At 43.2% G+C, this 12,083-nt stretch overlaps 1 protein-coding gene across 7 annotated transcripts in view; it reads right to left on the reverse strand.

Annotated features, from left to right (window-relative positions):
* The window catches only part of ATP9B (ATPase phospholipid transporting 9B), a 251,414-nt gene that overhangs the window by 171,336 nt on the left and 67,995 nt on the right, over positions 1-12,083 (reverse strand). For all 7 annotated transcript variants that reach the window (XM_078060152.1, XM_036068816.2, XM_078060154.1 and 4 more), the window contains one exon: positions 11,401-11,452. In XM_078060152.1, the coding sequence (XP_077916278.1) occupies positions 11,401-11,452 (52 nt within the window). The remainder of the gene's footprint in view (positions 1-11,400; positions 11,453-12,083) is intronic.

The following is a 12,083-nucleotide window of genomic DNA, read 5'->3' on the forward strand; positions in this document are numbered from 1 at the left end:
CAATCGTGGCTATGCAAAGAAGCCTCCATAAAAACCCAAAAGGGCTGGGTTCAGAATTTTCCGGATTGGTGAACACCTGGAGACTGGGAAGAGTGGCTGTCGGGAGAGGGCATGGAAGCTCCACACCCTTTCCCCAGACCGCTCCCTGTGCACCTCTTCATCTGGCTCTTGATTCTTACTCTTTGTCATACCCTGTAACAAACAGGTAAACGTGTTTCCCTGAGTTCTGTGAGCCGCTGCAGCAAATTACGGAGGAGGTCACTGGAACCTCCAGTCTGCAGCCAGTTGGTCAGAAGCACAAGTCACATCCTGGGATTTCCGACTAGTGTCTGAATTCGGGGGCAGGAGGCAGTCTTATAGGACTGAGCCCTTAATCTGTGAGATCGGATGCTATTTCCAAGGCAGACAGTGTCAGAATTGCTCAGGTTGTTGCTATCCCAAGAATTGCTTAGGTTTGTATGTGTGGGAATCTCTCTACTCCACGATGGAACTGGGTCCGGGAACTCAAGAAGAGGTAATAAATTTTATATTATGTGTATTTTAACAAAGTAAGAAAAAAGATACATTTAAAAATTAAAACCATTCGCCAGCCTTGGAAAAAAAAAAAAGACAACTGTAAAGCTACGGTCATGATGGCGGTATGGTTCTGGTGAAGGAACACACACAGATCAGCGGTGCAGAACAGAGCCCAGAAATAAGCCCCCATTAACATAGTCAGCTGCAACAAAGGAGCAAAACTGTCTCTTCAGGAAATGGGTGCTGCGACGGCAAAACACCCCCCACAGCAACGGCGTCCAGACACAGACCTCACATCCTTCTCAAAAATTAACTCAAAATGGGCCACCGACCTGAATGTAAAATGCAAAACTAGAAAGTCCTAGATGAGAACAGGGGAAAACCTAGGTGACCCTAGCGTAGTGTGGTGACCACTTTTCGGATATGGCACCGAAGGCGCGATCCAAGAGAGAAATATGTGATGAGCTGGACTTCATTAAAATTCAAAACTTCTGTCCTGCAGAAGACGCTATCAAGAGAGTGAGACGACAAGCCACAGACTGGGAGAGAGAATGTTCGCAAAACACACACCTGACAAAAGGCTGTTATCAAAATATACCAAGAATGTTCGCAAAACACACACCTGACAAAAGGCTGTTATCAAAATATACCAAGAACTCCTACATCTCAAGAATAAGAAAATAACCTGATTAAAAAATGGACTACAGGGCGCCTGGGTGGCTCAGTTGTTTGGGTGACTGCCTTCGGCTCAGGTCATGATTCTGGAGTCCCAGGACCGAGTCCCACATCGGGCTCCCTGCTCAGTGGGGAGTCTGCTTCTCCCTCTGACCTTCTTCCCTCTCGTGCTCTCTCTCTCTCATTCTCTCTCTAATAAATAAATAAAATCTTTAAAAAAAAAAAAAAATGGATTACAGACCTGAACAAAGAAGACACACGGATGGCAAATAAGCACATGAAAAGGGGCTCCACATCGTCCTGTGTCATCGGGGAGACAAGTTTCAACCACAAGGAGACACCACTGCACACCGATGAGAACGGTGCCCAGTGCTGACGGGGATGGGAGAGCAGCAGGGACTCGTACTCGCTGCTGATGGGGACGCAACGTGGTGCAGCTGCTGTGGAAGTTGGGCGGAAGTCGCACCAAGCTAGACACAACCGTACTGTATAATCCAGTGACCGTGCGGCTTGGCACTTACCCAAAGAACATGCAAACTTAAGTCAACACAAAAACCTGCACACGGATCTCACAGCAGCTTTTCTCGTAACGGCCAAAACCTGGAAGCAACTAGATGTCCTTCAATAGGTAGATGAATAAACTATGGTGCATCCAGACAATGAAGAATTATTCAGCGCTAAAAAGAAATGAGCTGTCAGACCATGAAAGACACGGAGAAAGCTCATAATGCACACCACTCAGTGAAAGAAGACAATCTGATACGGCATTCTGGAAAAGGCAAAACTATGTTGTAAATAAAACAATCAGTGTTTGCTGAGGAATGAATAGATGGAGCACAGAGGATTTTTACAAATAATATCATGAAGGAAAACACTCTGTATGATGCCATATGGCAGATACAGGTCTACATTTGTCCAAGCCCACAGAAGGCACCCCACCAAGAGCGAAGCCTCACGTCAGCTGTGGACTCTGGCTGATGGCGATGTGCCGGGCTGGGTCTATCACTGGTAACAAACGCACCACTCCACTGGGGCCTACTGATGATGGGGGAAGCGATACGTGTGTGAGTGCAGGGTACGTGGAAAATCTCTGTACCTCCCTCTCACCTTTTTGAAAACCCATAATTGCTCTAAAAAAATTAATGTCTGAAAATATATTTTAAAAATGCATTCAGATTAATACAAAAATATATCAACAAAAATATTATAAAGTTGATCCTTTAATGGGCCCACTATAAATGTATTTTCTCTTCCTTATGATTTTAAAAACATTTTCTTTTTTCCAGCCTACTTTGTTGTAAGAATACAGCATGTAATACAGAGAACATATAAAATGTGTTAACAGACTTGATGTTATTGGTAAGGGTTCCAGCCAACAGCAGGCTATTAGTAGTTAAGTTCTGGGAGAGCCCAAAGTTATATGTGGATTTGCAACTGCGTGGGGAGTAGGGGATGGGCAGGGCGGGGTGGGGGGGGTAAGCAGCCCTAACCCCCGGGTTGTTCAAGGGTCAATTGTACAAACATGGGATCTCTACAGTAAAGAGAGAAATGCTGCAGATAACTGGAACTGCACCACAGAAACCCACATTTCAATTTATATTTGAACACCTGCAGAAATGGAGACTCCCCTTCCTTGTACTTTTCTCATATTTATATTTCAGGGCTCCCTTCTGCTGTCTATCAGTGTTGGCCCCATCCATCAACTTCGCTGACACTCTGCTACCGATCGATGCAGCTCAGCACCAGGGCGGCTCTGGTGGACGGCTGACTGCATGCGCGGTCGTTTACCAGCACTCATGCTATGACAGTTATCGGCCGACTACACCTCCTCTCCACTTCAGCAGCTAATTTCATCAATAACTTATCTCATGGCCTTTTCCCTTTTATCCAGAAGACAGCAAAACAGAAACATTAAATAAAAGGTTTTCACAATATTTTAAACTAGTTATTTATTAGCATTGATGGCGTAACTCTCAGTGTCCTGGGTGAAACAGGTTTTAACTTTAAAGGAAGATACAGAAATCGTAAGGTTATGGTAGAGGGAAAGAGGTGAACAGCCTTACAAAAAAGCCCGTGGCTGCTCACAGGCTGTAGTCACCCAGTAAAGAGAGGGCCTAGAACTTCCAATGTGGTGGCTTCTAAGTTGCTTAGATTCAGAAGACAGAACCAGACGATGCTGGTTGAGTTTTCTGGTATCTAATAGAACCTGTTAAAAATCACTTATCCAGGGGGCCTGGGTGCCTCAGTCAGTTAAGCGTCCAGCTCTTGATTTCAGCTTGGGTCACGATCTCAGGGTCATGACACTGAGTCCGTGCTTGGCGTGGCGTCTGCTTAGGATTCTCTCTCCCTCTGCGTCCCCCCCACCTTCTCTCTTCCTCTCTCTCCCTCCAAAACAAAACAAAACAATCACTTATCCAAAAAGCAGCTGAAATAATATGGTTATTTAACAGTTAAATTGTTAAAGTGATTTAAAATGGTTAAAATAAACTATTAGATATTTATAATTAAAACAACAAAAATAAAACTGGATAGTGGTGGGGAGATTGTACATACCGACAGATGTTAAGAAGAGATTTACTGATAGCTTCAAAAATGGAAATACAGACTTGAAGATTTTGCAGCAAATGCAGCAATGCCGCCAACTTGTACCCCACCTCACAGGGCGCGGCTGCGCCCCTCCTCAACACGGGCTTACACACAGCTTCTCTTCCGCGTGTACTCAAAATCCACACAACACCCACTACACCGAGAACATTCTTCCAGGGACCAAGGGTCCTACTGACCTCAGTAAGTGTTTCGTCTAATAATCAGAGAAGCAAATGAGCAAAATCCGAAGGAGTAAAACAAGTTCTGGGAGACACATGTAGTGCTGACAAGTAACCCAGACTCGAGATTCTAAAACAGAACCCACACTCGATCACTTGGGGCACACCCAACGTCCTATTCTAGAAATGAGATGGAGCGGTTTCTGTGAAAGTCAGAGGGACAGGGATTCAGCTGGAAATGAAAAGCAGCTACAACCTACAGTTCAGGGAAAGAAGACCCGTGGCACCCAGAAAAGTCTCCTTTACAAAGCAGTAGACTAGCTCTGTGAGTATAACTGTCTTTTCTGCCAAGACGGAGATCCCTCTGAACCTCAAGGGCCAAAGGACCACAATTACAGAGACCACTGGGGGGTGGGGAGGAGGAGAGATAAAGTGCCAGGGAGAGGAATTCAGGGACATGGGATTTAATACAAGTACACTTCTTCGGGGCCTGGCTCATTTAGAAAATACCTTCCAAAGATCGTTATGGGGAGAAACTAACATAACACTCCAAACTAAGAAGAAATAAATATGGGATCTACTTTCTTGATTAGAAACTGTTCCACACTCCTCAGAAAATATATGGAGACATATATGCATAATGAAAAGTCATTTCTCTCTGAACAAGAAGGCTACTAATATTTACTGAGCATCTACTAAGTGCCAGTCCTGGCCTATATACATTTGAGGTCCTGCTGGACAGTCGGTAGGGAGCATGCCCCTATTTCAGGCTTAGAGGTGCACTGCCCTGAGGTCTCACGGGGACGGGCGGGATGAACGGCACCACGCCGTCGGGACGAGCGGCACCACGCCGTCGGGAGGCCCGTGTGACTTCAAATCCCTCTGCTGTACAAGCACATAAAACCCCCCAGTTGATGAGTGAACACTCTGAACTGTTACACAAACATCAAACATTCTGAGTGCTGGTTGTTGTTCCGACATGTTTCTTTTTTGTGACTTGGCTGACCTAATTCTGTGAAGTCCATTTACCCTGTAGCATGCAGCACCCCCCCTTTCCCTGACCAGATTTGAATTCCTGGCTTTCTAGGGGCTGCTCCTGGCCCCACATCAACTTCCTGTTGGTCAAAAGTGGTGTCTGAACTCACGGAGTCAGATTTTCACCCTCTACCACCGGATACACATGGCTCAGAGGCTATTCTCCCCAACTGGGAAGTTCGTTCTTGACTCTGCCCTTAGTTCAGTCAGGAATGGACCAGCAGCTTGCAGGTTGTCTCTGTCCACGCTCCTGGGCCCACAGCCATGGTTCTGGCACACGTGCAATCTTCTAGACCAACGGGGAGGCATGGGATTCTATTTCTAAGCTCAGCTTCGCAGGAACTACCACTGGCCGTGAGCAGTACACCCAGAGACTGTGCTTAGGGCCCCCGAGACAAGCAAGGCTTTGGCTCTGCTGATGGATGTGTGTCCTGGAGACCTTTTCAAGACTGCCCCACTCTGACTCCTCCTGAGCAGAGCAGACTAGCACATGCACGCAGTGTTGAGCGTGATCCTGTGGGACTCCTTTTGGCTGACTCTTTCCCTGGTTCTGGTGGTAAAGTTTCTCACTGGGCTGCTCTGTCCTTTGTTGGTATATATCATGGATCCTCCCTTTGAACGACTGGCCACCAAGCTCTCCGTTGTTTTCACCACCACCCGTAGGCATGAACTGGAGCAAGGTCTGCAAAGGTCTGGGCCAAGACACGGGAGAATGGAAGAGGACAGCAACCAGTTTTATCTGGAGAGGCATCTTGCTTGCTTCTAAGTAGGCGCTGGGGTTAGGGGAGGGGTTGTGGCAGCCCTTCCGGCCCTACAAGCTAGTTGGTGGGGCTAACCAGCTGGGGCTCCATTACTCCCAGATTATCAAAACGGGGCAGAGCTCTTGCCTCTGGGTGGGAGCTGGTGAGCAGAAGGGAGGCCCAGTCCACCAGGCCTGGGGAAGCGCGCGGCTAGTGGACACCCCTTGCAGGGTGACGCCCTGGCCTTAGCCTGGCAGCAGCAGGGACATGGAACCAGCCCCCGAATTCTGGGCTGCACTGGCAGGAGCAGAAACTTCTTCCCCACGGAGGCAAATGCCACAGAATCAGTTTGTTCTTACTGAGAGGATCTCTGAAGAATATTAGTCTCAAAAGATACATAACTGGACACTTAGGGATTCTCTTCAATGAAAACAAAAAAGTTCTCCAGCGCTTTTCAACCAGGGGTGATGTCCCCCCTGGGGTGCGGGCACTTGGAAACTTGTGGAGACCCTGTTTGTTTTCAAACCTGTTGCTGGTATCTCGTGACCTGGGGCAGGAGTGCTGCTCAGCAGCCTACGGCAGGTAAGAGCGACGTGGCCCCGAGTGTCAGCCGCGCTCTAGGAGAGGCTCCTGTTCCCGGGGCACAGCAGGAAGGGCCAGTCGTGAGCGGAGCACCAGCTCTGCACCTCACTCACCAATGCTCCCTGCCACTTACCTCGCCCCACTGAAGTTTTCATCTGCACGGGGTGGAGGAATCGGACTGACTTCAGAGCTGCATTGTAAAATTTAGAGGAAAATCTACTGAAGTCTGCCAGTGAGAGCCGTACGCCGGGAACTCATTTAGCGACCTCTTTCTCAAGTCTGGGGAACTAGTGAAGGTAGACAGGTCAGTCAGAACGTATCTTCACCGAGCCCAGTCCAGGACACCTCTTACATAGTGTCCTAACACTAAAGCGGGTCTGTGCAAACCCACATCTGTGCTAGACGCATTCTCCCCTGAGCCCTCTGGAAGAAGCTGTAGTCCTGCACGTACCACGAGCGTTTTCTTGCTCTTACTACTTTTCTCCGCCAGCCAATGCACCTTCACCTATCACAGTTCAGGATCTGGAACGTGCCCCACGCAGACCCTTCACCAATGGCACTTCCAAGCCTTGTAGCTGCTCTCTGCCGCGGTGCTGCCAGCACGATTCCAGGAGGGTCACAGAGGCCAAGTCACTTTCCCAAGGCTCCGGAAGACGGAGCGCTAGGAAATGACTTCTGAGTCATCTACTGTATCCAGTGAAGACTTACCCAGGAGACCTCTGTCTGATTACATGTACTTTGAAAGATATAACTAAACACATAAATAAATTTTGTTATGCATTACTTGCCAAAGGACCCACCACAAGGAGAATATTTTACAAACTGGTTTCAATTAAAAAGGAGAATAGAAAAATTTGTAGTGGATGTTATTTTACAGTTAAACAGTTTTTCAAACTTGATTTTTTTTTCCTCTTAAAATATATGCATGTTTATACGTGTGTGTGTATGTGCTTATGTGTGTTCTGATACAAAAGTAGCCGCATAGGGACCGGATTCTAGATTCTGTCTGACACATACTTTGAGATGTCAGTGCTAACAGCTCTGCTCTAGGTTTGCTTTCTAATACAGAAAATAAGAAGGGAGAATCTCTAGAGTCTTCTATATTTCAAACATTCTGTTTCTAAAAGTGAAAGTAATACCTAGGTTCTGTAAACTTATTAAACACTGCAAGCAATATAGTTGTCTTTCTTTTTTTTTTTTTAAGATTTTATTTATTTATTTGACAGAGAGAGACACAGCGAGAGAAGGAACACAAGCAAGGGGAGTTGGAGAGGGAGAAGCAGGCTTCCCGCGGAGCAGGGAGCCCGATGCAGGGCTCGATCCCAGGACCCTGGGATCATGACCTAAGCTGAAGGCAGACACTTAACGACTGAGCCACCCAGGCGCCCCTATAGTTGTCTTTCTTTAAAGAAAAAAGGACATGCTTCACGTTAAATAATTATATGCTGCTTTAAAAATTTAGGGGCAATAGACATATTGCTTATCTTCGAGTACAGTTCACATTACTAACCTCGCAGTAACTGACAGGATTTAAAAAAAGAGAATGAACTGTAGCAAAGTCAGAAGTATGGCCAACTTGCCGTGTCTTACACGTACTACATCTAACAATGTTTAACAGCAAGCACTAGCTACAATGGAGGCCAGTGAAGGCTCAGCAAAAATGAATTATTAAATTGGTCTGCTTATATCCCGTTACAGACTTCTTATGAATACTTGATTTTATTTTGTATAATTGACAAGAGCTGACAGGAAAGGACAGGTTTAATGACAATCAAATGAAGATCAACTAGGCTATGTGTCACACAGGAGAGCTGCCTCAAGTGGTGATAAAGTAAGTGATGGGACGCGATGAGACTGAGCACCGGAGTCTGTCATACACGGTGATAAGTTATCCTGTAATATTAGTCGATTGTCTGCAACAGCTCAGGAATCCAATAGCTCTGAGAGAGATGGGCACAGTATATGCCCAACAAAAGAAAAACAGACATTGACTTCACATATGTAATACCAGATCATTTGCCATTAAACTTAATTTCTAAATCATTTATATGACTTAATGACTCCACATGAAATTTTTAAGCTGGTGGGAAGATGAATAGCACCAAAGAGAGAATGTGGATGAGTACAGTGTCATTTACCTACCCCGGCACCACTAACAGGTGACGGCTGAGCTATTATAATATGTCCCAAACACTTAAACTATAAGGTCATCACTGAGGAGACAAGTGAAAAAGATATTGGCATTTATAAGAGATTGATGAAAATTAGTTCTAAAGCATTAATTTCTCTTAATACCACTAAAAGAACTGTGTGCATTCAGGAGATATTTGATCTGAATTAAGAAACTGATGAAGCAATTGATTAATTGGAATTTAAGCCATCAGTCCCCAGATCCATCAACAGCTTCATCTGCATTCTAAACAATTAGATGCCGGCCCCACAGAAAGCCCTGTGTTAATACACAGTCAATATGACACCACAAAGAGACTCCCTGAGCTGCAACTGTCCAAGCTCCGACACACCACACAGATTTAAGACTTTTATACTGGCTAGGGTTTGAAGATTTTTATTTTAGTAGACAATGCACTATCAGATTCTTCTGAACTGAAACTGAAAAGTCATAATATCAATAGTGTTAGTTGATACACAAAAAATTCTGAGTATGTGTACTTTTGAAAACGAGACAATTAAAAAACTTAAAATAATCACTTAAAATCACAGAAACAGAATTTCCAAAGCTAAGAATTCCTGATTTAAAGCAATATCATGACACACATTTTATCCAGCTGCGAAGCTATTTGGTCCATTTCAGAAAAAGAAGAAAAACAGCATGAAATAGCAATCTGACATTTTAATACCTGTATATCTACAGTCAGTGAATTATAACAATTTAAATTTAATAGAAAAAAATAATAAAACTGAGAACTGTAAGCTTAGAGGCGCCTGGGCGGCTCAGTCAGTTAAGCGTCTGCCTTTGGCTCAGGTCATGATCCCACCATCCTGGGATCGAGCCCTGAGTCAAGGCTCCCTGCTCGGCGGGGAAGCCTGCTTCTCCCTCTCCCTATGATGCTCCCCCTGCTTGTGCTCTCTCTCTGTCAAATAAATAAATAAAAATCTTTCAAAAAAATTAAAAAAAAAGATTCTCAAAGAGATCCAGGACCTACAAAATATTAAGTATCATTATACTACAACATGTCCCTATAACATGAAACCCAAAGGAAAACTAGAGGGAAAGAAAATGTTTTTAAAATGTCATCAGTTTAGGGCGCCTGGGCAGCTCAGTTAGTTAAGCGTCTGCCTTCGGCTCAGGTCATGATCCCGGGGTCCTGGGATCGAGCCCTGCATCGGGCTCCCTGCTCGGCGGGAAGCCTGCTTCTCCCTCTCCCTCTGCCTGCCATTCCCCCTGCTGTGCTCTCTCTCTCTCTCCGTCAAATAAATAAATAAAATCTCTAAAAAAAAAAAAGTCATCAGTTTAGATATGTTATTTATCCAAAGCTAACATAATATAGAGTATCTCATTTGCCTAATGCTCTAATATTCTATCTATGTTTTGCTGGCTATAAGTCATTCAGAGGCTGAAGAACTAAAACTGCTGTTAGTCACATGATCTTCAACAAGGCATTCATATTGTTCAGCCCTCAGACTCCTCCTCTAGAAAATGGACAGTTCTCATCATCTTCCAGTTTTAAAGTGCTGGATTTCCTTCATCTTTTATCCCCTAACAAAACCTGTATTTCTTTTAAGTTAATTATCTAAAAAACATTTCCATATTTAGGATAATGTTCTTAATCTCATATATATTTCTACCACAATCATTAAAAGGGTCATTATTTCTCAAATGCAAACATTTTTCTTTTCCTTTTTTTTTTAAAGATTTTATCTATTTATTTGAGAGAGAGAGAACGAGAGAGAGCGAGTACATGAGAGGGGGGAGGGTCAGAGGGAGAAGCAGGATGCGGGACTCGATCCAGGGACTCCAGGAACATGACCTGAGCCGAAGGCAGTCGCTTAACCAACTGAGCCACCCAGGCGCCCACGCAAACATTTTTCTATTCATTATATTGAATACATTCAGAAACAAAGACAAACATCATAAACAATAGGTGATGTAAACAGGGATGGCAATGTGAAAATCTCTGAAAATCCATTTCTCCAGAACTATAAGGAGAACATCAGTAAAAATCATCCAAAGCAACTTTTTCAGAACTCTGGAGAATAATCCAAGCCTTGCAACAACCCCGGGTGCATTTACTCGAGACACATGGCTCCATGGAACTACAGAAGAGGTGAAGACCAGGCCTGGAAGCAGCCAGCTGGTTTCCTTTGGCCAGCCCTCAGAGCACAGCCCCATCTCACTGGACAGGAAACGGAGTCCAGCTGTATTTCTGAGAAGAAAGGGAATGGACTGGAAGAGGAGCTCTCTAGTCTGCTCCACAGGAAGAACAAAACCTCCCGTTGAGTAACACACAATAAAGTAAATGTATCAAGTGTACTTGATTATTAGGTGTAGCTGAACTCTTCTGTTAATGAACACACAGTTCTCCTTGACCACATGAGGCTTCCATCTCACGTCCCCTTTTCCACCTTCTTCTCACTGGTGAAAGCTCATGTCATATAAATATCATTTCTCCTGCGAAGCCCACTTCAACTCACCTACACAAACTGTCTGCTTCCTCTTCTGTTCCCCCCACCCATCTTATCCCCCTTTGTATCCCAAGGGACAAGTGTGCCTGGTACATAGTAAGTGGTAAATAAACGTTTGCTGAATTAATAAAACTGCAAATACAGAATAGCAATCAAATTTCAAGCAACATCATTTAATTACTTAGATATCAATATAGCTTTGAATGAAAGCACTCATTTGATATAAAGGTTGTGATAGGATTATATTTTTTAAAACAAACATATACACTAAAGATTTTCATTTTAAATATCAACAGTTAAATGTGATTTAGAATTAATGAATTCAATGTATTATCATTCGAAGAAAACTTTTTATAAGAATAAATTTAACTTTTACCTTTCAAAATGAAAATTAAACTGCTAAAATACTAAATGATCAGCAATTTAAATACAAATAAAAATACCTGCTTTTTCTGATGTCCTAAGAAATACCATGTCCGATGGAATTCTTTGATTCTGCAGAGAGTAACATAAAACACTAATTATCTATATGCAAGTTTATAAAGTAATACCATTCTATTACAAAGTAGAAATAGCTAGTAAAAACAACTAAAAAAAAAAGTTATAATTAAAATTTATACTGAAGCAATTAACATTAATAATTTGTTTTAACAATTTGTATAATTTATATTTAAATTCATTTTTTAGTTGGACTTTTTAACGATTCTTTCCCCTGTTAACAAACCATGAAAACAGCATTTGTGATGACTTGAAAACTTCTCCATTTCTGAAAAATGTTAAATATTGCCTTTTCTGTGGCCTCTTTGTTAACTGAACTCACACATACAATATAGCAGTTTTTGCCCTATAATAAATTATATTCTCCCTAGTAGACTAAATAACCCTGGAAAGTGAGAACAGGATTCTTCCAAAGCCTAACACAAAACAGAACACACCATAAATAAAACACTTACTGAATGCTGAATAAATGAATAAATGTACAACTGAGCAGACAAAAAAGTAAACCCTATAAATTTGAGAGATATTCTTTTATAAAGCAGAAAAGGACAAAAACTCAAAGGTACTTACAGCATATAAACTTATACAAGTATTCGCTATTCGTATATTTATTTAATCATTACTAATA

The sequence above is a fragment of the Halichoerus grypus genome, chromosome 13 (assembly GCF_964656455.1).
Source record: "Halichoerus grypus chromosome 13, mHalGry1.hap1.1, whole genome shotgun sequence".
Lineage (NCBI taxonomy): Eukaryota > Metazoa > Chordata > Mammalia > Carnivora > Phocidae > Halichoerus > Halichoerus grypus.